We start from the raw sequence: 25,509 nt of genomic DNA, 5'->3' as shown, positions 1-25,509 counted from the left end.
ATAAATTATATCTTGTTTTATTATTAAAAAAAACAAATATTTATAAAAATGTAAATTGGCAAATTTTTTGATTTTAAATTGATTCATTGTGATTAGTATGATATTGATATTGTTAGAAATCATCCCTATTATTTATCTGTAATAAAGGCAAGGAGGAGAAAATTTTAGAAATCATCATTTGTTTCTAGTTTGACCTGCCTCAGGATTTTTGATGATGATTTCAAGACCTTCTGCCCCAGATACTTTGTCCTTTTTTTTCAGTTGGCTTCTGCCACTTTGGTCCGGTTCGATTTAGAAGCTGAGCAGACATAATAAAGAGCCAAAATGAAAAAATGTGCGCTGTGCGTTTGTGTGCGTGGAAGTACCTTCGTTCTAAACGGTGAGGGCACACCGACACAGATAAATGGGAAACAAATACATACCCACTGGCACACATACCGATGCAAATGGAGTTGTCGGAATTGCTCCACTTTGCGTGTGTATACACTTGTTTGTGTGTGTGTATGTGGGTGCGTGTCTATCTGTCTGCGAGAATCCAAAATCCCGAATCCAACCCCCGTCATCAACCTGCACCGGAACACTTAAAGCCAAACACGTTGTCTGCGTTGGTGTTGGTGCTGGTGCTGGCAGTTGGTGGTGTTCGTGTGTATGGGTGAGTCGTCCTGTTCGTCCTTTTTACTGGCGTCTACGCACAATATGTTTCGTCTTTAACCCAACCAAAAGCTTCGTCTGACGAGAGCTTCAAGGAGTCCTGAGTCCTGAGTCCTTGCTCCTTGTTTCTGGATCCTTGTGGAAGTTTTAATGTGATTCCTTCGTATTAATTTCGACATCGTCATCGTTGTTGCTCCAGCCGCCCGTCCTTTGGCCCCCCTCCCCCCTTTCTCCTTTCCCTCTGCTTCTCCTCTCCCCTCATCCTTCTCTGCTCTCTGTCATTTTCTATTTTTCTCCTTACGCACTTTTTATTGCTCGTCCTGCGTTTGCCTTCGTTTCTATTTTATTTTAACAACATCTTCGTCGCCAGCATGGAATTCTGTCGAGCTCAGCGCTTTTCCTCAGCACTAACTCAACCGCTACCCATCTCAGTCCCAGCCTCTCGCTATCTCTCACTTTCTCCCACTTTCTCCGCCGCCCTGCTCTGCCTCTCTCTCTCTGCCATTTCCCAGCCCCTGTGCATGTGTGAGTAAAGTTTATATTTTTTGCGTTGCTTACTCTTTTATGTTCATCATACGAAAGCGCGACTTTGTTGCACTAAACGTAAGTTGGAAGATTTACAACTTTTTGGTTTAACACATGCAGCGAGGGCGGGGGCAGTGGTGTTCGAAATGTGGGGTAGGCTTACGGATAGACAGTTGGGGGTGAAGGCCACGCAAGGAATTTGCTCAAAAAAAAGAAAATACAACACTATACGAAGCCCCAAGGGAATGCACGCAATACGAACCTCATGACGGTGCGGAGTGAGGGGTATCCTTGCGCCCGTAAACTTATCCTTAAAGAAAAGGTTATTATGCATATAGTGCAGAGTTATGCGTACGCACTTTTTGTTTCCTCCTTTATTGGCCTGAAATATGAGGCTTAAGTAATTAGCAGGAGGTGGGTTGGCTTTGGGGGTCAGCAAATAGTTTACGATGGTCACGAAAATACCTACAGGTGTAAGCTTTAAATTGTTAGTCGACCTCTGAAAGTGCTGCACAACCATATGAACAACTTTCAGTGGGGTAATTACATTTTTACGAATGCAGCTGCTGGAAAATCTCAAGTTACTTATTATATTTCATGGAGCTCGGAGTTGTATTGTAGTTGAGCTTCTCTGGTTTGAGTAAGAGAAAAGTTAATAAAATGTGCGAGAAGAATTTCACATACATGCAGTGTAATAAAGTTTTAATAACTTCGGCGCGTAAAGTAAAGAGGCAGGCAAATTTAATTTTTAGAAATTAAATGTACAGAGGAAAGGAGTCCTATGATGGCTATCATAATACAACTTGTATTTTACAAAACTCTAATCTCTTTAAAATTTTACATGTTAAAGGTTTTCGTTTTTGTCAATAGAAGTTTTCAAATAAAAAGATTGTTAGACAATAATACTTAACTTTAAACAGTCAAGAACTTCGCTTGAAACTTTTATCGACACACGTGTTGTTTGAATATATCATCAAATTTAACTTCATTTAAAAGTAGTTATTTTATTCCCAACTTTAGATCTCGGAAATTTCACCCGTTGTCCAAGTTTCAATTGGCAAACAAAGGGGAAAAGTTTTGTAATTGCTCATTACGTCTGAATCAGGTTGCTGCACTTGCCGCAGTGGAAAAGCCGCAATTTTCATCATACGTTTTACGTACATCAAAAGCATTTCTAATCAGCAGGCAGTCGGTAAAAACAACAACAGCAATATACCATATACATGTGCGTTTGTGTGTGTGTGTGTGGTGAAAGCGCAAACAAGTTGCAAGTTTACTTATCCTGGCGTTCCCTTTTCCCTCCTTTTTTTTTGCCAGCCATTGTTACGTTTGCGTATGTATGACAGTGTACACAGAACAAAACAATCATCCATTCGATCACATTTAACCAGACCCTGAAAACATCAACGAATCAAACGGCAGTGGATCATGCGTTTTATACTACCAGCTAAATCAACAGATTTCACTTTTCTTTTTTCTTTTCAATCAGAGGCAATTTCAAATGACACAACAATTTAAGCATGTCCATATTTTTTCTCTCTACTTGTGTGTATGTGTGCGTGGGAATTGGAGCACGTAACAAAAAAAAAAAAAGGAAGAAAAAAACGAGCAGAGACACCACACAGAAATAGAAATCATTTGAAATCATGCCGCACTCATAAAACACTTAAAGGACAATTTTGCTGTCATACAGAGAAAAAAGGGGGAAAGCAGCTTTTGCTGGCGCTTTTCCTTGGCAGGAACTTGGGGTTAATTAAATAAATTCCTAAGCCACTTTTGCCCGAGCAGAAGCTTCATAAATTTTTGAACAAATACTGCCAAAAAAAAAAACAAAACGAAATGGAAGCAAAACGAATTGGTTATACATAAATATTGGTGTGCGTGTGTATGCAGGGGTTTTCAGCAAGCTTTCACCCGCAAGACAACAACAAAGGGCTTGCAACAATTGGCAGGACTCCGTTTGCCGTGCTCTTCCAAGTGTAAACAGAAGTTGAGTTGGTCGAGTCCCTTTCTCTCTTTTGCTCAAAATGAGTTTCGGCAAAACTCACTCAAACGTTCCATCAATGGACCGATGAGTCCTGAGTCCTGTGCCACTGATAACAGCCGCACACACTCACACTCACGCTCACCCACACCCACACCAGACAGGGCACACGGATAGAGCTGTTTAAAAAGATGTCCTGGCACAAAAAAAAAGGAAGAAAAATACACCGATTCGTAGAGTAACAGCGCGGAAAACGTTTGATAACGCCGCGCGCACAAAAGTATGCTACACAAAAGCCAGCTAGCTCTCTCTCTAACTCCCTCTCCCCGTCTCCCCCTCTCACCCACTCCCCACCCACTCTGTGTGAGCTTCCTGTGTGTTGGTGTGCACGGCTGTTTGGCTGTGTATTGGTATGGATGGTAGTAAATAAGCAAAAGGCAAAGACGGAAATAAAAAGGGCAGCAAGTGGACAAGACAATGAAATTGTCATAAATAACAACGTTGTCTACCAACAACAGGCAAGCAGCAACAACAACAGCCTCAACAACAACAACAACAAGAGCGACAAAAGCGACAGGACAACCAACAACAAAGGTCCAACTAGCTGAGTGACTGGTATTTTTTTTTTCGGCAGCCGTTGTTGCTTCTTTTTCGGTGTCTCTTGGTCAGTGGCTCAACTCTTTTTATCATTTTTACCAGGCCCCCGTCCCCAGGGTATTATTTGGGTAGATTAAGTTGATGGAACTCGCCGAGAAGGATGCGGAGCTCTGAGGTGTATTTTATGGGGGGAGCCGTGAAGTGGAGAAAGTGAAAGCGCTTAAAAGGGATTGGGGCTCGAATTTTTCCCAAGCTGAGAGAATTAGGAAGTGTTCGATAGGACAAAAGATACATAATTGTTTTTAGAGCTTTCGTTGTACTGATTTATTTTAATGTTTAGAAAATATATGCATTTCTTAAAAATCCATTTATACTGCATTCTTGTTCATTTCTTAAAAATCCATTTATACTGCATTCTTGTTCATGCATACATACTTCTTAATTTTAAACACTTGACATACAAATTAGATAACAAGTATAACGAGAAATGTTTTTCTTGGAATCTCGAGCTATCTAAATTCCTGGCCATCGATAACTGTTTGCATTACGAGAAAAGCAAAAAAGAAAACAAACTTTGGCCTGGGCACTCACTCAAGGGACTCTTCTCATTCGAGTAGCTTCCGTTGAAACTCTTCTATACTTTGGTTCCATATTTCTTAACGAGTTTCCCCAACCCCAACCCCACTCCCACTCCCATCTCCATTTCATTTTATTTTAGTTGTCTTCTTTTCATTTTTTTCTCCTTTATTACATTTTTTTTTAGTTTGCCCTGTGTTCTCATAACGGATATTCGAAATGGCTGCTGCGGCGGCTTTAAGTGACTTTTGTCAAACTTTGTGCGCTCGGCCATCCAAACACCAGTACTTATAGTTATCGAAGGGGGTCTGCAAGAGGTCCTGCGATGGTACTGCGGAGGAGGTCCTGTGGAGCTGGGGGGATTGGCAGGAAGACACTCACATTAAACTAATGTTTAGTTGGCAGTCGCAACAGTTTTGCGAGTGCTGCGACCCTCGAAACTTTGACCGTAAATTGTGGCACGTGATGGGCGTTTGCAATGGAATGGGATGATGTCGTATGAATCGCAATGGTGGGTCATATCAGGAAGTGCCGTGCCATGATTGTTCTTGGTGGCGTGACCGGGGTCACTTGGTATTCAATTAAATTTTTATGGGTTCTGGCGATCTGGAGAAACTTGAGAAAAGCAACAAATTTAATTCATTGTATATGGAGACACATATCTACAATCTACTGCCCTGAGTGTCATTCAACAGGCAATGAAGAGATACAATTGTATTCGAAATTCGAAATGGATAGTCAAGCCCTTATTAAGCTGATTACATTGCGTATTCTGATTAAGTCGTCTATTGTGCTTGGGAATTTGTCGAAAATCAATCAAAATAGTGGGCATACAATAATGGACATTCTTGAGGGCAAAGTGGAAAAGCGGCAGATTGATTGACTTGCGGCAAATTAGCGATAATACATATACTCCTCATAGTTAATATCGATAAACATTTAAGTACTTAAATACTCACATCACTCTTTTTCGCTCTCTCTCTCACCCTCTTTTCTATCTCTTTCCGGCCTGCCATACAGATAAAAATCCAATTTAAATAAAAGTTTTTCGTTATATTCACCACATAAAGGCAATATGCAAATATTAAACAAAAAAACACTCAGAAAATGTTAAACAAAATTAAATGAATGCAAATTAAAAAGCACGAGGAAAAGCCAAAATAAATAACAACAGCAACAATGTGTTCATAACTATTAAAAACGGAAAATTAAAACAAAAAAAGCAGTGGCTTAAATTAACGCATTATGCTAAATCGAAACCAAACTCATCAGAATCTCTACTCTCGCATCCATGTTTCTGCATCCGCACCCGTATCCGCATTCGTATTCGCATCCGCACCTGTATCTGTAGCCGAATCAGTATCGTTGCATCTGCTGAGCGAATGAGACGAAGCAGCAAACATGCCAGCTAAATTCCAATTCAAAAACCCAGAATCAATACTTCAATCAGTCTGGCAAGCAAGCAATCAAGCAATTCCATCATCAATCTCGCAACTGCCATCAACTCATCAGCAATAACAACTGCAACCAGCACTGCAACAACTGTCCCAACACAAATGCCACTAACTAAATGCATCCAACTAAAGCAAATAAACTTAAATAATTCTAAATCATAAGCCTAAAAAAGAAAACTCAAAACCAAAACCAAATACCACTCGAAGGCGAACGAAGCGAGCGAGTTAAATACAATTTTCATATTAATTATGGAACATTCATCAACAATTTTGTTGTGTTTATTCCATTGTAAAAGCAAAAAGGTCGCCGATTGTTTGCAGCTGCAGCAACAACGACCACTGCAACAATCAGCAACAACTCTCGCAGCAGCAGCAACAAAATCAACCAGAAGACCAACAACATCCGCAACACAGCAGCAACTTCTTAAACAGCAGCAACTCCAAGCTTCATTTCGGCAAAATTGCTGGGTAAGTAGAATTGGAGATCCCATTTTTGGGCGAAGCGAAACGGAATGGCATGAAACGGACAATAAATTCAACGAATTAGCAAATGCTGAAATTTAATTTCCACACAATTTTTGCAATAGACAAGTTGAGCTAACTCGCAAATGCTCATAGATGTACGTATAAAGTATATGTAGGCATAAAAAAAGGGGAGAACTTGATCCGTTTAGATTTGATTCAGAGCCAATAGGGAATACTCTTGCTTAAAAAACATCCGTTTTCATGGAAAAAGTGTGGAGAAAGGATAATTGCTAGGATACAAGGAGGATGAAGAGCCAGAGAAAAAGTGCTAGTGTGGGATTTTTAAAAGAGTAAAAAGAGTGGTGTAAATGGCAAGTAAATTCAATTAAATTACTTTCCTAAAAGAAGGTACAAAATTCGATAGATAGATTTCAAGTTGCGAGCGTAAAATATTTATTCGCAAAATTTACTGAATATAAAATGCAATTGACTAAGCAATTTGAATAAAATTTGCTGATTGTAGGGAAAACGAAATTGCAAACTGAATGTATTCAAAATTTTGCAAATTAAAAGTTAAAGAGTATAATTTTATCTAAATTTTGTTTAAAAAACTACAACATGGCAGTTTATTTTATTTTTTTTTGATTTTGAAATATTACGTATACGCATGCCAATATTCCCTGTTTTCTAAGATTAGTTAGGGAAATGGAAAAACTTGCAACTTGTCAGAGTGACGCCTCGGTCAGCCGGCAATCAAATAGTGTCGAGCTCAGCGTTGTCGGAACTGAAAATAGTAAAAAAGAGTAAACTAGCTGGAAAATTTAAAATGTCATCAAGGCAGCAAGATGAAAAACTGGAAATCGTCGCCGATGCAATTGGAGTCGACTGACTGTCTGTCGTCCGCCTTCAATTTAGTCTGCCTTCTGGGACTGATGCTGACCATTCGCAGTTGGTTGTTATGAATTTCATATTACACACGAAAATCCAATAAAAATCACCGAAAGCAATTTTCCGTGCAACGGAAAGTAGAATTAAAGCATCGGTATGAAAAGGAGATTTTTTTTGACGAATTTCTTACCATCAGCATTTTGACTGACGCTTTTTACCCGTTTTGTTAAATTGCTGCCACACACGTGCTGGCCAAAAAATGTGTTTTACTTACTTGTTTTTTTTTCGTGTCAACAACTTTTTTTTTGGCATGCGGAACATGGTGCATTTTGTAGCCTTAAAAGGCTACACATTTTGTATTTTTCTGTTTCTGTCGTAGTGCAGTGCCAAAAGTTGCTTAATTTGATTTTAATTCGCGACGGGAACACAAAATTGGCACCGCTAAAAAAAGTCGATGAAACAAATTTTTGTGTTGAGGGGAAGTTGCGAATTTGTAATTCGCTGGCTCAGCATCAATTAAAAATTCAACGAGTTTTACCCATAAATTATAATGACAGTGCTGTTTTTTCAAGTGAAAAGGCATTTACCGACGTATTTTAGAGGACTTCATCGACTTGAAGCATGCTGTTAATTCGTGGATTTTAAACAGGACTTCAGGGCCATGTGACATTCTGGCTGAAAAGTCAATTTCCCCAGTTGTCAAGGGCTTATAATAGTTTTCCATACTACCCCCTCATTTGTTTGATGTATTTTCTGCTTTTAGTCCAGTCCTTCAGTGCTGGTTATCTCTGGGATGGCTCCTTTGAATTCCAGTTGGTTTATTTCATTGCAGCCAAACTGTCGTATGCAAATCTGCTTTGCTGATTAAACCTAAATAATGTTGCCTCCACTACGGAGCCCTTCTTTTTGCTGCGGCTCCTTTTTCCTGGATGCTGTGGGATGTGGAGTCCCAGGATCTCCAGCTCTGCAGTTGCACTTCCATCGCCCATCTCACATTGTCTTGTCTGTCGCTTTGAAAGATGGTGGTGCTTCGTGCACCTAAAGTTGAACAAGTTTGCATAGGACTTGGCGAGATACAGATGCGACTTTGCAATGGGATTCGGATTTATATTTACACTTTTGGCTTTGCTGCAACTTTATTTACCATAGATAGAAGTGCGGATTTGCCTGCAGAATTATTGTTTATTAAGTTTCCCTCAACGGCTTCTCGTTTCGAGGGCATTTGTCCGTCGTTTCCCGGAAAATTCATGAGCCCTCATTCGTGTATGGCCTTTTTTCCTCTCTTCTGCCACCTTGCTGATGCTTATTTTTTGCCTCGTTTTTCTTCCTGTTAAATCTGAGACAATTTCCAACTTATAAGAGGCCGCCTCCATTTGTATAATAGCACAGGGTCCTGCATCCTGCAGCAACAGCTTCCGCTTGCCGTATCCTGGCCACTTGTTGTTGCCCCTACCCACACAGATGCACAGATACACAGATAGACAGAGAAAGAGAGAGTGAGAGCGAGACAGTCACAGACACACTCACACACACACAGATACAGTGGACACACGAACAGCACACACAAACGGATTCGAGGACCCACCGCCCACGTTTTTTGTTTTGCATTTGCAGGATGCCTTTGGTGTATTTCCTTTTAGCCTGTCTGCTGCACGAAGTACAACATTTCCAATTTAATTTCTGTCTCAGTGGCCCCTCGCCCCTCGCCCCTCGCCACTCCGCCCCTTCGCCCTCCTTGTCCGCATCCCATATCGTGGCAGACTCGGTTCGGTTTTCCTGGCCGTGGCCATTGTCTTTGCCTTTGTTTGCTGTGCCATTTCCTTTTTGCGCCATGAAATTAACTCGGTTCTTCGCCTCGTTCTCCGTACTCACTTGCTTTTATTTGCCTGCAATAGATTATAGTTGAATATTTTTGGTCGCCGTTTTAATTAAACTGCGCCAATGGCTGCGAAATTGTTTATAATGTCAGCTGCACATCATCCTCATCATCCAACCGCCATCATCAGCATCTCCATTCCGCCGCTTCTCGTAGTCCTTGTCATCCTCATCCGCTCATCTGCTCATCATCACCACCATTAACATCAGCATATCCATCGGCGGTATTGGCAGTCTCATTACCGATGCCATGTCTGACCCAGTTGAGGGGCAACAGGCGGCTGGGAATGAGATGGTGGCTTTACTTTTGGGTGCAAAGGTCACGACATACATGCCCCGTTAAGCCTTTTCGTATCTTATTTATCTAACTTATTTTAAGGAAAAGAATTCTAAAAAAGGAATGGAAACCAGAACAGTCACTTACGTATTTCGCTCCTATATCTGTCACTTTTGCTAGATAGTTGTGAAGTTTCTTTTTTGTTTAAGCTAAAAAGTTGTATATTATTTTGAAGCGAAAAAACGACTTGGGGTTGCCAAAGTAAGTAACCATTCTTCGTTTGTGGTTTAAATTTAAAGATGACAAACGCAGCCTAAAATAGCATGCTTACCAATTTTTTTTTGTTAACGAAATTGTTTATTTGGACTAGCGTACTATTACCCTTATTGGACAACTTAATATAATCTAAGTTACTTTAAACAAATTTCCCTTAATATCAAAGTTATTGACAAAGATTACATTGGGTAGTTTTTAAAGGAAATGGAATAATAATATAGAATAATATATTATAGAATAATATGCTTACCAAATGTTTACATTTCTGCCACACACTTTTTCATTAATAAACCCCATAAATCCAGATGTGGAACAAATCGTATTATAGTTTCAGCTTCGTGAGCACTCACGACTCCATTTGGCAGCTCCAAAACAATAAGTAAGCTTCTTTGCGTTCGGCAGTTTTCTCTTCAATGCACTTTTGCATTTCCCTTGTTGCTGGTGTTGTAGATGTCGGCTGTTGGTGTTGTTGTTTTTGTTGTAATTATATAGCACTTGTTGTTTTGGCTTTGTGCTAACAAAAGCCTTGACTCCACCCCCGCCATCCCCCACGTCCACTTCAGCAAAATGCGCTCTCAAAAGGGAGAAGAGGCGCCAATAACCTCACTCGAAAGCCAGCGCCCCAAAGTATGCAGCAGTATTTTGTCGAAATGACTTTTGACGCTCGCTCAATAGCAATATTTGCAGCGTCCATACGAGTGCGCGCTTGTGTGTGTGTGGGGGGGGTGTGTGTGTAGTGTGCTCACAGTGGGTGTTGGTGTGCGTGCGTATTGAATGTGTACGCTTAACGCCATGTTAGCAACTGAATGAATGAATGAATGAACAGAGCCGTCTGAGTGCGTCAGTTTGTCATTCTGGCAGCTTGTCAGTCAGCGTTCCAAAATCGAAAACACTCTAAACTCTATGCTGAAAGCTCATTTTCCATGCAGTTTTACTTTGATTGGCTTTTGAATCGCACTTAGACGCTTGATTAGCCTGCTGAACGAACATTACGCAGTCAATCAAAGTTTGAGTTTCAACACCGAGCAAAATAGCTAAGATATTGCTAATAATCGACTTTTTGAATTGCTCTGCAAATCTGAATGTTTAAAAGCCCATTTATATTGTGAAAGCTGATAAATTGGTTTGGTTTATTAATAGTATTTATAGGTTGCTATAGAAATTACCAGGTCTATGCAAAGGGAAAGAGCCAACATTTTTCACGTGTGTATTAGGGCTTACATTGTTTTAATCCCTGGCAACTAAGCCACTAAGTGGATTCCCTTGAGCATAATTTGCAGCGGGCTAAAGCAAATTTGTGCAGCAATCTCCTGCCACGCGAGCAAGTGTGTGTGTATGTGTGTGTGGCCACCAAAGGGTTCAATTATGAACCAACGACCGCAAAAAGTTGAAACCTCAAAGCGGATATAGTGAGGCACTTGTGGCACACATCGGGGCCAGTAGGTAATTTGAGGCCTTGTGGAGTGTGCTAAAAAATGCAGCCACCACATGTGCAAAGCTCCAGTCCACAAGGGAGCCGCAACCAAAGCCAGATTCGACTTTTTTCTACCTCGATTTTTGTCGCGCCTATGTGGCCGCAACAGCTTTATCGGCAAATGTGGGGTGACTAGGAGGGGTACACGGAGGTGGAGGTCTAACGAGGAGGACTTGAGGACTTGAGGACTTACTCCTTCAATTTCAGGGCTCATTGTGCACGACGGCGACTGCCTCTCATCATTGGCGAAGCATTAAATTGACTTTGAAACTTTTTACCTGCCAGCTTTGTGCCAAAAACCGCGCACAAACGGCACAAATGGAAGAGGGCTGAAACTAAACTTGAAATTAATTAACCGCGACAAGGACGAAGGACCCTCAGCGCCCCAGCATTTATTCACCTCAACCCTGGACTCTCGCTCACGCACACGAACATAACTCATAAAACCTCTAATTACACAAACAGCTGACGCTGCCATAGACAAAGACATAGAACGTGAGGGGTGTCCTCTAGAGCACTTCCCCTGTTTTTGGAGCCGGTCTCCATCTTGACTCCAGCACCGTTGGGGGAATCAAATAAGTTGAATATTTTAATTTTCCATCATAATTAATGCGCCCTGTTCAACCTTCCAAGCCCCGGGACGTAGTATATCCCAGATGATGCGGTTTCTAAAGCATCCCATCCAGCTCTCACCCATCCGGCGCCCTCAGTTCTCCGCCCTCTGCGACCATCGAGCACGTGTAAATTATTGTGGCTTTCTGCGGCACTGATGGCCGGCGCCTGAAAGCATGCTGCGATATTCGCACCCAGTAGTTAAGCACAGAGTGGGTGTCCTGTGCGCCTAGTTCAGCATGTAACGGTTGGAATAACACGTTTTTGGGTCTATGAAATAAGTGGAATCTAAGTCTTGTCTTTAGTAAAGTTTATCTCTCGTTGTTATGTGAGAAACTTTCCCGATCTTTCTTTCTAGATTGTTCGATTTTTTATTGCCATGAGAACCCACATTTTCTTAACAAAAGGAACTTTACTTTAAACTGTTTCTAAAAGGCACATTTTTAATTATGCTATGCTTGCAAATTATGTAACTAATAGGTGCGCTAAGGAGTATGATGTGATGCAGTAAATCTGCGCTCCTTTTATTTTCCGTTGTTTTGCGGCATAGCAGCTCATGCCACACGCAGCCTCGATGCCGCCATCGCCGCATGTATTTCAATTACTGCATTTTACTCGGCCCAATGCCCGGCCACGCCCCCACCAGCACCGCCCTTCGATACATCCCCCCCCCCCCCCACCCGCTGTCCCCTTGCCATTTGCGCCGGAAAGCCAGTAACCAGTGTTTTAATTTGCGCATCGCCTGCTTTTGTTATTTTTCTGCTTCGGTTTTTCCCCTCTTGTTGTTGTTTTTGTTCGACTCGCGTTTTTACGCAAATTCATTGTTTTAATTTACTCAAGTTTGTTGACCGAAAACAAAAACTAATCAATGGCTTGGCTCGCAATGGGTGGTTTAGTGGTTTTGTTGGTTTTGTTGGTTTTTGGCGGGGTTATCGAAGGTCTTCGAAGTGACGAGGCAGCTGCACCTCGTCCCACAGTGGAAATGGGTTGGAAAAACCCCTAATGAGTGCCACAGTATATATTTTTTAATTAAACATTAGCTCAGCTAAGCTTTTTGTAGCCATTTTTTCTTAGTGCTTCAGTCTGATTTTCAGGTATTTGTCCTTTGTGGTCCTTTGCTTTGCGGTAAGCAGTTCGCTTCGCTAAGTTGTGGCAAGGGATCTAATATCAAAGGACTTAACTAAGCCAGGATTGTGTGTATAGGGAAACCTCAAAAACAGAATAGATTACGTCCAAAGGGGGTTAACGCAAATCGCGTTAGCTGAGAAAAGGGGTATCTTCATCAATTGAAAGGGGACTTATTACTTGGCTAGAATACATTAAAGCGAATTTTAATGAGGAGAAAAAGGGCATTACCTTAGTAATAATTTAAAGCACGAGGGGAAGTTTTCAACAAATGTAATTCAACACTAAAACTCTATTAAAAAGATATTGTTCTGTTTTTTTTTTAACAGCTAACATCTTACAACTGAACGAAACAACGATACTAAGCTGTACTACAAAATATAAGGATCAACAACAAAAATAAAATCAACCAGAAAAACAACAACTGCTACCTAAGGTTTCTCAAAATCCAACAAAAAACAAAAAAAAATAACAAACTCAAATAGAAAATGAAAACCATATAAGCGACCCAGAAAAAAAGTGCAAATTATGTAAATTATTTGAAAAGGAAAATCGCAAAGGGAAAACCGAAGAGCAAACGAAAGAGAATTAGTCAAATAAAAGCGAACGGAAAAACAAAATTCTGAAAAAATATCTGTGACCAGGCGAAGACCGGAAATTAAATCTGCAACGCGGAACCAAAGTGGAAGAGGAAGCACAGCCACAACCACAGCCACAACCGCAACCGCAGCAAAATCCGAAGAAAGTCGACGGCAAACGCGTGCCAAATATTTGCTAGAAAAATACCAGAATAAAATAATTATCAAAGGCGCTTCCTTGAAAAAAACAAAGCAAAAATAGTAGAATTGAGAAATTCTACTTGCTTTTTCGATAGCCCAAGTGTCCCATGACAGCTGCATTGCGCTGAGAAGGTGTGGGCAGGAGTACGGACTGCTGGGAGACCATCTCTCGTCCATTGTTGAACTCTGACCCACACGACGGCGCATTGTCTCCGGACCATTGTGCTAATCATCGCTAGTTGGGAGCACTGGCCAACTATTTAGCCAAGGTGACGAGGCGGGGACAGCCAACCACTTCAAGGCAGCTCAACCACACCAAGGAGCACTGTGAAAGGAGGCGGCGGATCGGGAACGGGAACGGGAACGGGAACAGGAGGAACAGGAGGACCAGGAGCCGTAGTCGAAGCAGGACCAGAAGCAGCAGAAGGAGCAGCAGGGGCGGGGTGGTAGCCATTCAACCCGAGAGCCACGCGATACAAACAAGCCAAGGACATGGACTCCCCGCTGCCAGCGTCGCTGTCGCTGTTTGTCCTGTTGATCTTTCTGGCGATAATTAAAGGTGAGTGCTCCAAGACAACTATTCACCCGGGTTGCAGCTCAGACTGGGGCTACCTTCACTTTGGGAATCCGGGTGCCGTCTGTGTTTGTCTTCCAGCGCCATTTACCTTGGCCAACAACTTTCCCTTTTTCGACCCCAGTTTGCTTAGGTGGGCACTAATTAAATAATTGTAAATATTAAAGCATGCGGTTAAACTTGGTTTATGCTTAAGGGTCCTATAAAAAAAGGAAATCTTTGCTGTTTTTTTATAACAAGCCAGTATAAAGAAAACATTTCCTTTCATTAAGCTAATTGGAATCTAGAAAGCGAAAATCCTGAAATATATAGACATTAAATGCATACTTTATACTTCGTAAAAACTTGCTAAATATATATTTATATCTACATTTTTTAATATCAGTATTTAACATTGTTTTTTTGAGCTGCATTCCGCGCTAAATAAATTTAAAATTCAACCTCAAATGCCCATAATGTGAAAGGTTAGAACTTATCGCTGGTCTCGCAAACTTATTACCCCATTTATACTGTTGACTCTGGCAGTTGTTGAACGTCTCTCCTTACCACAGACTAACATTTGCGTTAACAAGTGCTCGAGATTTTTTCGCATTTCGCTGAGAGCGGCGAAACTCGAACAAATCCCACTCATGTCGCACTATCAATTTCAAATGCGAAATCTTCTCGACTCGACTACATCGACCACCGCCTTCCACTCTCCACTTTCCACATCCCACTTGCCACACCGCGCATAAATCTTGTGGCAAGGTGACACTGCGTGGCCTTGCAAACTGAATGGCGCCCATTCGCCCATTCACCCATTCACCCATTTGCCCATCCGACACATTATTCAATTCCGCATCCGATTTTTCAATTTCCTTGCGAGCGTTTTCACGGCGCTTTAAGCAGGCCAAGAAATGGCAGCGTAATGTAAAAGTAAAAGCCAACAACCCACCTCCTACTCAAAGAAACACTCGGCTACAGCCATGGTTATATCTATTATGTCTGTGTGTATGCCGTACATGCGGGAAATTCCCAGGCAGCGGACCATAAATTCACATGGAGATCGCCCTGAGCCAAACTTGGCCATATTTTTAGTTTTCACTGCTCGCTGAGCTCTGCAATTGCCAGAAAAGCGGGCAAAAAGTTGCAAAAACAAAGAATCAGACGTGGCGGCTTGGAGTTGGAGCAGCAAAGGGACAAATATTCAAGCAGACAAAAAAAATAGAATTGTTATGCAGAGGAGCCCCCAGGAGGCCGCACTTCAAATCCACCATCTTTTCCACGGAGTCACTCGAGCACTCGCTGGAAAATACACACACCAAAAGAGTGCAGAGCTGGGAAAACAAAGCCCTCGTCCGCTTCCCAAACGTTATACACAATATCTGTTTTTTTTTTTTATAGTTGCATCGAGAGTTGAGAAGTTCTTGGTTTTTCTGTTTTTTTTTACTCTTTGGCTCCTCCGTGCGTTGAAGTCTCATGTGCCCCTTTTGACAAAAATAACATCGTGCGGCTCGGGTCGTCGCGATTCAACTCAATTCACGTTGTTTGCGTCAAGTGCTCCACAGCAGCCACAACTGCCACAGCTGCCACAGCGTTCTAAATGCACACAATTAAGTTCGCATCTAGTTCTGTAGAATGTTCGTACACACATCACAAAAAACTCGCTTTTTAATGGACTTCGTTTCCAAATTTTCGAGTTCCTTTAAGCTCTTCACATCATACATTTTGGGTTCCTTGACTTTGAAGTTGAAAAGCGTTTCAAATATTTTATCGTGTTAAAACTCGTTCTATAATTAGTCCATTTATCTACCCTGCTTGTACATTATCAAATTGAATTATAATCTTAACATCTCAAAGTTTATTAACAAAAACCTGTATTTTCCCTTCAATTAGAGCGCATTAACACTTGAGTAGCTTTTAGTTTTTTGACGATAAGAACAATTTTCCAGCCACATGAGCTCTTGTAAGCTCTTTAAGCTCATGTGAAATATACAAAATATGGCAAATTAACATTATATTATGCCATTGAAAAGACATCCCAATAGATGAAGCTTTATTGATTGCAGCTTGATTGCTTCCTGTTGCAACCTCTTTCATTTTCCGCAGTGTTGTGTTCGGGTTCCTTTTGAAGGGCCATTGTCTTCTTTGCACCGAAAAGTTATTACTTAAGCATCGGCGGGTTGGATTGTTGGGGGGAAATATCTTTGACTTTTGCGCTATCTGTGCTATATTTGTCCACCCATCTCCCACTTTCCACTTTCAACCTCCCAACACCCACTGCCCAGATTCCCGAATTCGTTTGAGATACTCCGACAGAGACTAATGAAGACTGCCTGTTCGCTGTTCGCTGTTCGGGGATTGTGAGTCAAGATTGTTCGGCCAAAGACAAATATTTTCAATAAGCTGATATCAGAGTGTGCACTGATTGGAAAATCAGCAGTTGGAAATTGCCGAGCGACGAATAACGAACGACGAACTGAAATACGCAATTTTTCAGCATTCAGCCTTATTGGTTTTCGCTGCTTTTCGGTTGCCAGTTGGCAAACGCATAAATTGTGCGGAAATTCGAGTCTGGGATGCAGCTCCAGCTCCAGCACCTTGACACTGTCAGCCGCTCCTGACCTTATATATGGCTGGTCATATATTTTATTTTAAGACATTTTACGCATTTTCGTACATTTAAAGGAAATAAATTTCTATAGGATTTGCGTGGCAAAGCTTGGCCGAGCAATTTCAGTTGGAAATTGCTTGGGCTTTGGTGCCATTTCACTCCCTTCTTGTTTCTGAGTTTCTGAGACTGTGCGGCATTACTCGGCCACAATGTCTTTGTTAATATCCCTGTTAATATCCTGGGAGCTGACGCACAACTTCTGGCAATGAGGAAACTTCTTTCATCTTCCATTGGCATTCACCAAAGCCAACTTACAAACTTGCCACCATCTCTGTTCACCTCCTTACAGTTCAGTTCTGTTCTGTTCTGTCAGGTAAATCGGATAACTCAGACTCGAAACCAGACTTTCCCCACGACTGTGACTCTGAATTTGAATCTGTATCTGACTGTGACTTTGGTTCTGGTTAGGGCTTCCGGTTTCAATTGTTACCCGCTCAGCGCGCACAGGGCGAAACTTTCAAGGTTGTAGCTGTATCTATAACTCAAACAGCATGCGTATCTGTATCTGCCAGCGTATATGTACATATAAGTATCTGTGGCATCTGTGGTATCTGTTAGGCAGGACAATGGCGAAGCAAGTTGCAGTGCAAGGAAAACAAGTTTCAGTTACGCGCTCTGCACTTCCGTGGCGCCACCGATGGACTAACCTTGCCCTCCTTGCGGCTTCCTTCTGGTGAACTATAGAAGGGCATACCTAACGAAGGATTATCATGAAAGAGTTATCTTAAATTATATATCTAGCATCCTTACCCGGAATGTAGTTATTTAGTGATTTAATGTAGTGATTTAAGCCAGCAAAATAGTAAAATACTACCATACAGTCCTCCCATTACTGTTTAGCTAAATGCCTAAATGTTTCGGGCAGTGCACCCGTTACTCACGACCTCATCGCCTCGGTGGGTGGTGGATCTGGCACAATCCGCGCCCGCCCATGGGGCACCTGTAGGCAACAGTGGCGCCCACTCCCGGATCCGGTTGCTCCTCATTGTCATCCTTGAATGAGTCAGCGGTGCCGCCACAAAAGTTTGCAAATAAGTATTTTTTATACCGCCAATCCGCCGACATCTCCGCCCCGTGGAATCGTAAAAAAATACGAGAGCAGGCGGGTGGGAACTTAGTGCCTGCGCCTAAATAACCGTAAACAGCACTCGTGGGTGTCCGGAAAAGCGGAGGGTAGATAATATCGCTGGCAGGGGATCGAAGCTGAGCGGAGAAGAAACAAAACTTGATAAGCATAAATTCGCTGTAACTTAGCGCATTCAATTACAAAAACAAAAAGGAAAATAAAAAAGAAGTACAAAGTCATGGGAGGATGCTGGGAAAACAGGAAGATGAAATGGCAAGGGAGGTTTTCCAGATTTGAGGCTCGAGACTTGCAAGCTGCGCGCGGCGACTTACTTAAAAATGTCATAAAAGGGAAACAAGTAACAGGAGAGGACTAAAAAAGGACGAACGTACGGAAGGCAGGAGGACAGGATGAGGATGCGCACCTTAGCATAACTCAGCTGGCAATTCCACTCGGGAATTTCCATTCCCTTTACGACCTTGTATTGGCTTGCAACGACTTTGTGATTACCGGAAAACTCCTTACTTAATTTCAATCAGGTGTTGTCTTTTCCACAATCGAAATTTCTTTTTAGAGTCTGCAACATAAGTATGATTTGTTGGCACGGCTTTGCTTTGGAATGGGTATTATTTGATTTCCTTCTTTTACAATTTTTACTCACCAACTTTTATGAGCATACACAAATTTGTGTTCATTTTCAACAGCCAACAACATTTTTTGGAAAGCTCAACAAATAAGTTATTGATTTATTAACAACTGGCCGTAAATTTGGCATACTTTTTGTTTGCATATAAACTGCTTTGTTTGTCTATTTATGGGTTCATTTTATGGTACCATACATTTGAATTCGAATAAACAAGATTTAATAGTTTTTCCATAGTGCGTACACACTGTGGTCTTGTTTAATAACGCATAAATATAGTTAAGCTACGAAATGAATTAACCTTAACTAATATCGCAATTCTCGGATTAGGCCAAACTAGCTGTTTTGAGCCGAAAAGCCAAGCGTAATGCTGATGGGAATGATGCCGGAAATAGTTATCCATCCGCAAAGGGGCAACTAAAGTATCTTTTGGTGTATCTGCTTGCCGCAGAGCAGCGGTGGCGAAATTAAAATCGCTGGCGAGAGTTTTCCGCGCCTGTTTGCTAGACACTTGAATGCCTCGCTGCTCCAATACTTTCCTCCACTAAAAGCGTTTAAACGTTGCAAAACAAAACGAAAAAAAAGTCAAAAAAACGCGAAAAGAGAAAAGAGAAAGTCTGGGCATTTTGATGGGGCGCCGCCGTTCGCACGATGCCCCATAAAAGGTAAAAAATAATTGTGCCCACGGCGACTGCAAAGCGAATTACAAACAGGCCACCCGAAGGCTCGACGTTCGAAGCTTCGTCCACCTATTCCTTCACGCCCCTCGAACAGCGTAATGTATGCAAAACAGTGGCGTAGGCGCAAGTTTGTCAAAAAAAGGGGGCTTAAATAAATCAATGCTATTACTTAATTAGGCGCTCTACTTAAGAAATCTAAGTTCTAAGAATTCTAAGTTTATTGACAGCTAGAACCCAGCAGTTAAGCCCTTTGTTCCCCGACTCTCGCTGAAATTATTCGAAAGTAAAACGCGGCAAAACGCAATAATGGTTTCCGTGCCCAGGAATATGCATTTTCCCAAACATCGAGTCAACACATCCTTGAGCGGAAGCTTAAGCCCCAAAATGCTCCCCTGCCAGCGCCTCTGAAACGGTGGCCAAAATGAAAGTGAATGTGAATGTATATGGGAGTCAGGGGTCAGGGGGTCAGGGGGTCAGGGAGTAGGGAACGTGGATAACGTGGGGCCCAATTGACTGACTTGGCTGGGCGAGCTTCTCTAGTTGCCAACCCGCCGGCAGGAGGGGCACAATTCAGTCGGGAAAACAGACAGAACAGAAAGAAAAACATGCAAATTTTCCCGGCTTGTGTGTGCGAAGGGGCAATTGGAGGGGTTGGGGGATGGTGAAGTTGGCTGGCCCAAAGCGAATTTTACTTTGTTGTTCGTCGAGATATTTGCATAGCCTACGCTAGGGCGCCCAGGATACCCAGGATCCCCAGTGTTCAGCAGCCGTTGTCTCCATGGTGACATTAGCAACGTGAGCCGAGGTTTCCATGGGAGTGGGTGGCTGGTGGGTGGTGGGTGGCAGCCAGGTGAGTCCTGCTGTTGGTACAAAAATCCCTCTTCGCTAGACTCCCCTCCCCTCCCCTTTCAGCCGCCCAAGATGGCATTGAGTTGAGTTATTCGGGAGCATAATGAATTAAAATCTGGAATCGAGACTCGCATTTTCAAGGATATTCGGGGATGCGCATGTTTGTTCCCGTTTCTTTTTCCACTCAATTCCTGGAAAATGCGAGAGCGGAAAACTCCCGAGAGAGAGAGAGACAGAGAGCGAGAGACGAAATACGAGAGAGAGAGAGAAAGGGAAGGCGATTGCGTGGGTGCCGGACTCTTTCACTCAAAGTCCAAGTCGCAGCCAGTTTCATTCAATAGATTTATCTCTCTACATATACATATGTACCAATTATCCTGCCCGTATACGTGAAAATATCCATGCATATGTATCTGTGTCCTCGTTGGCAGACAGCATCAAGTGTGTATTTTCTTTTTTAACCCATAATTGACAGACAGTTGAATTTTTAATGCGAGTCCTGTCTGCAGTACAATGCAGGCGTGATAGAAAGGCGCAGGAAGTGCGCCCAAATTCCATTTCCTCTTCGCACACACACATACACACACACACACATACTCACACACGGCTGTTAGCAGAGGCAAGCCGATGCCATAAAGTGCATATGTAACTGTGTTACGGCACTATTATGAAGTATTGAGTTCAAAACGGTGGTCTTTTAATTATGAAAGACACAAGTGCACTGAGAGAAAATCTTCGTAATATTTTAGAAATATCTATGAAGAAGACTTACCACAATCACATTATGCAGCGGATTTTATAAAAATGTGTTTTCTAAATAAGATTTACCTCAATCAGATTATGCATAAAATGCATAAAGGCTTTGCATCCAGTTAATTTTCACCAAAACTTTTTGGAATTAGAACCACTTTTTCGCGGTGCATAAGCTGGGAAAAAATTTGGGTATTGTGACAGTGCGGGGCACATAGTAGACAACGATAAAGGTTGAGATTCGTGGCACAATTGTCATGGCATCCCGCAAGCATGTCAAGGATGTCGACGCCATCTCCTCGTTGGCCGTGTCCTCAGGTTGTTATTGCAGGTGCAACCAACCGCCAGCAGCCCCACCGCCACTTCATCCTTCGTCCTTGCGACCAAGCTGGCAAGCCAAAAGCCAAATGGCGCTTGTCGCATCAGCCGCTCGTTAGTCAGGCGGGGATTGCCGGCAGCTTAGAGGAGCATCATCTAATCGACATTGACGTGGCAGCGCAGCTGCAGTTGCAGTTGCAGGATCAGGAGAAGGAGAAGGAGCAGTAGCTGAAGTCTCTGCTGCCGACATCGTCCTGACTAAGTGCCGAACAATGAGCCTCCCAGAATGTGCCATACCCCACCCCAGGTTGCATTGTTGCCTCGCCATGACGCCTACTTGGCATTCATGTGGTAGCCTGCAAGGATTCGGGATGTGTCCTCTTCCCCTTTCACTCATCCCCGAAAATAATGGCCGCCCAGGCAGTAAGTGAAATCGGGCACCAGCTGAGCAGTACATTTTTAAGGATATGCAGATGGGAGTCACTTTTAAGGCAGCTAATATGTAAAGAAGTATCCATACTAGACGTGGCACTAGTTGCATCTTTCATATCTTAAAATCATATCTGTAAGTATATATGAATTACCAGGATACAAGTTTCATATGTCTTTAATATTTTTAAAATTTAAAATTGTTTATATTTCACATAGCTTATTATTTAAATGCCCGTAAATTTGAGTGTTCATTTAATCGCACTTCTATTCCAACAAACGAGCTGCTCCTGACTTTGGCCATCAGTCTTCCAGCCTTATATACATATGTTTATATATGGAAGATACATATGTATGTATGTACATATATGTTTTTCACTATTCTGCGCCCGCTGGCTGGATTTGTGGCTTGATTTATAGTTTTCCACTGAGATATGTGGGTCTCCCCTGCCGCTCTGCCTTTGTGTACTTCTTCGTGGCAATAGATAGCGACATTGTCCATTAGGAAAATAGACGTACGAACACCCACACAATCTCACCCATACGCATTTCAACACGCGCTGCATGCATGTGTTGCTCTGCGGCGCACCTTGGCCCCTTAATGTATGCAATAAAGCTCAAGTGTAGACCGTCCTTAATCCCGCCGCCCACCGCCCACTATTCACTATACGGTATCCAGTTTTCCCCGCTCTCCCCCCTGGGCTGCTCTTCTCGTTCGTTTCGGTTTTGGCCCGGCTAAGCCCGTGTTTTTCGCAACACAAAAGCAAAATTTATGAAAGATCCATCGAGGAAACAAGGTGTATTTTAATTGAAAAATGCATATGTACATACATATCAGAGAACTGCAAGAGTGGCATTTTTTGCCACCCTGATCACACTCAACAATTTTGAGTGCGGGTGCCACTCACACCGGTTTTCGCGGGTACATACAAACACCCGCTCAAAATATTCGGGTGTCTGCAAACACCCTGGTGCCTGCGCACCCGAATCAATGCGGCACCCTACGTCGCGGGTACCGATCACACTCGCCACTCATAACGAAGGGTAGAGAAGGCGAACATGCAGAAAAAGGCAAGTGCCTTTTTCTCGGAAACACTCGGGTGTCTGGCAAAACACCCGGGTGTTTTGGTAAACACCCGGGTGTTTTGGTGAACACCCGGGTGTCTGGTAGACATTTGAGTGCAGTAAGTACTGAAAAACGAAATATATTACGCCCAAAATCTGTAGATTTATGCATTCTTTTTACAGAAATTTCACCAACACGAAATAGACATTTCTTTTTTATATCTTATATTACTTGCTTTGTAAAAATTTTTAATATTTAATTCCCATATTTAATTTTGTATGTATAATTTTTATTTTTAAAGTGATAAGAAAAAACAATAGAAATATAATTGTCTTAATTAAGCATAAATATTATTTAATAATATATATAATATATTATAATATATATATTATATTATTTAATAATACATAAGTTTGTTTTCTGTTAAGACATTAGATACATCAAAACGCAAAAACATGTGCACGACCTTTTCCTTGGGTATTTCCATTCACCCTAAATTTTTTGGACCGTGTCTCGCTTCCACCCATACAATTTTTATGCATACAGAAAAGTACCTGCGGCCGATCCTTGCTTGCGCGTCACCCACCCTAAACTTCTTTGCACAGCAGACACCCGGGTGTTTTTGTGCAAGTATAAAAAACACCCTGGTGGCAAAACACCCGGGTGTTTGTCATTGCTAAATTTAGGGTGTCTCCAAACACCCGGGTGCGGAGACTCCCGGTGTTTAGCGGGTACACTTAGGGTGCCGGTGGCTTGCTGCAGTTCTCTGATACATATGCTAACGTAAAAGACGAGACAAAAGAATTAAAAATGTTAATCTCTAAAAATACATTTTAATACTTTCAACACGTTTTAAACACGATTTTTTTTTGTATAATTATGTTGTGTGAAAAACCTCGACTATTTATGACCAAATGCAACTATTATGTGCATTACAATGTGCCTCATTTTTTTGCAGTGTCACTAACCTTCACTTTCACTCTCACACGCACGTATGTATGTGTATACGTGCGTGGCACATTGTTGCATTTCACGTACGTGGCATTGTTGTTTTCACCTTCTCCTCTCTCTCTTTCACTAAACAAAGCTGTTGCAATGTGCAAAATGCTGCTGTTGAAAAGTCCTTGTTGTAATTACGTTTTGTTTTACTCGTGTTGAGGTTTTTTGTACTCTCACGACGACCTTTTTATTCGACTCCTCACTCCCTCTCCCTTTATCTCGCTCTCGCTCTACCTCTTTCTCTATCTCTATCTCGCCCTCGGGCTTTCTCCGCTTTCTCTATTGCTCGTAGTTGTTTATGCAAGTGACACGTGAAGGGGGGAAACGAAGGGGCTGTGAGTTTGGGGATCCATGAAATTCATGCGTGATTTTTATTGTCGTGTTGTGTGCACATAAAATCATGTTTATGCATGTCCCACTCGTGCTCTGTCTCGCTCTGGCGGGGAATAGCAACAAGTTACAGTTACAAGCTATGTATGTGCTGTACATGCTACATGCTACATGCCTCGTATGCATGCCTAACATGTCAATGCCACGCCCCGAATGTGTGGTTTCCTGTAAAATTGTGAACTTTATTGAATTTCAAGCATTTTATTGTGTGTACAATTTATCGTTTCGATTATTTAACGAAAAGGTCTGAGTTCTTCGGTAATTGGAGAGAGATGGGGACAGGTGGCTGGCAAAGTGAGACAAATAGAGTTGACCCATTTGAATAATATGCATACAGTCAAACTTCGCTATGATCAACTGAACGCAATTGGGAGATTTATTATGAAATTTTATACACTTAAACTTTACAAATTATAATTTATAATAATAAATAAAATACATAAAATAGCAAAGCGTAATATAAGCAGTTGTTCAATAAATGTAGGTTCTACTGTACGTTACCATGGCGATGGGACCTTGACTGAACGAACGCTGGACAAGTAGTTGGAAACGAAGAGAATATTCCACCATAGCCGCATTGACTTTGACATTTATCGTCCCGGACCGGAGAAACCTCCAATGTCCAAGGATGGTTGTGGGTGTGGGTCGCGGGATTTGGCCAAGAGTGGCTATTTGTGGGTGGCTGTGGGTGCTGCCTTGCGTCTGTATGCTGTGCGTGTGGAACAAACGTAGGGGCAGGTGAAGCGATATTGACAGATTGAAATTGATTGTAATCTACGATGAGATGAATGGGCCTGCGGAATCGAAACGAATCGAAACGAATGTAATCCATGCCATGCTGCAGGGGATTCGGCCAAGTGGAGGGACTTCAAATGGCTGCGAGCTGAACAAAAAGTGGCGGGGTTCTGCTAATTAACATTTAATTATAGTAGTTCCAGCCTCCTCCCCCTGGTGGTTGAATGGCAAGGGAAAATGGGTCAAGGTCGAATTGGGTCAACTAAGTGCCTGCCCATTGGGTTGTTTGCTATATTAAGTGTGTCTATCTGTTGCACTCTTGCGCTCTCGCTCCTTATCCTTTCGGTGTCCTTCGGCCGGGCCAATGACAGTTACATTCACTTTTACAGTTACAGCTGCCGTTGCAATTGCGCTTACCGTTAGTTTGTTAGCTTACAACTAAAAGCTCTTTTTAAGTCGGTTAGAAGGAGAGAGAGAGAGAGCGTTGGAGTGTGTAAAAAATGTTGAGCAGAAAACGTGAATTTAATGGCTGGGAAAATTAGTTCTTTGAAGGACTCAGACGGGCTTAAGCGCGCTCTGGAAAATTGCATTTTTATTTACTGATATTCTTGGCGGGGCTTTTGCGCAAAGGTTCGCACAACTGCTTGTCATCAAAAGCCGAGGCACAAACAAAATTATACCCTTCACTATACCATTTCAATTGCAATCAGAAAAGAAAAACGCTTGTGATGTGTTACGCCCACCTGGTTGGGGTTTTCCCTTTTTACTTTTGTGTGTCCTTATGCCCACCGGTGAAATA

General features: G+C 42.1%; 1 protein-coding gene and 1 long non-coding RNA gene across 12 annotated transcripts in view; one reads left to right on the top strand and one right to left on the bottom strand.

Moving 5' to 3' along the window:
• LOC120451198 (acetylcholine receptor subunit alpha-type acr-16) overlaps positions 1-25,509 on the top strand; it is a 96,502-nt gene that overhangs the window by 3,414 nt on the left and 67,579 nt on the right. For 6 of the 10 annotated variants that reach the window (XM_039634708.2, XM_039634699.2, XM_039634726.2 and 3 more), the window contains exons 2-3: positions 5,354-6,255; positions 13,109-14,117. In XM_039634708.2, the coding sequence (XP_039490642.1) occupies positions 14,051-14,117 (67 nt within the window). In that variant the 5' untranslated portion in view covers positions 5,354-6,255; positions 13,109-14,050. The remainder of the gene's footprint in view (positions 1-5,353; positions 6,256-13,108; positions 14,118-25,509) is intronic. The other 4 variants (XM_039634673.2, XM_039634662.2, XM_039634653.2 and 1 more) reach the window with 2 other exon arrangements.
• On the bottom strand, positions 8,999-9,539 carry LOC120451278. Of its 2 annotated transcripts, none has more exons than XR_005616367.1 (2): positions 9,440-9,539; positions 8,999-9,379 (listed from the first exon to the last, which is right to left on the bottom strand). It is a non-coding gene; the product is annotated as an uncharacterized LOC120451278 (long non-coding RNA). The 2 variants fall into 2 exon arrangements; XR_005616368.1 differs by having other exon boundaries at positions 8,999-9,383; positions 9,440-9,489.

This window comes from Drosophila santomea, chromosome 2L, assembly GCF_016746245.2.
Source record: "Drosophila santomea strain STO CAGO 1482 chromosome 2L, Prin_Dsan_1.1, whole genome shotgun sequence".
NCBI classification, from domain to species: Eukaryota; Metazoa; Arthropoda; class Insecta; order Diptera; family Drosophilidae; genus Drosophila; species Drosophila santomea.
Note: the sequence above shows the minus strand (reverse complement) of the source record. Positions and strands in the feature narration are given on the sequence as shown.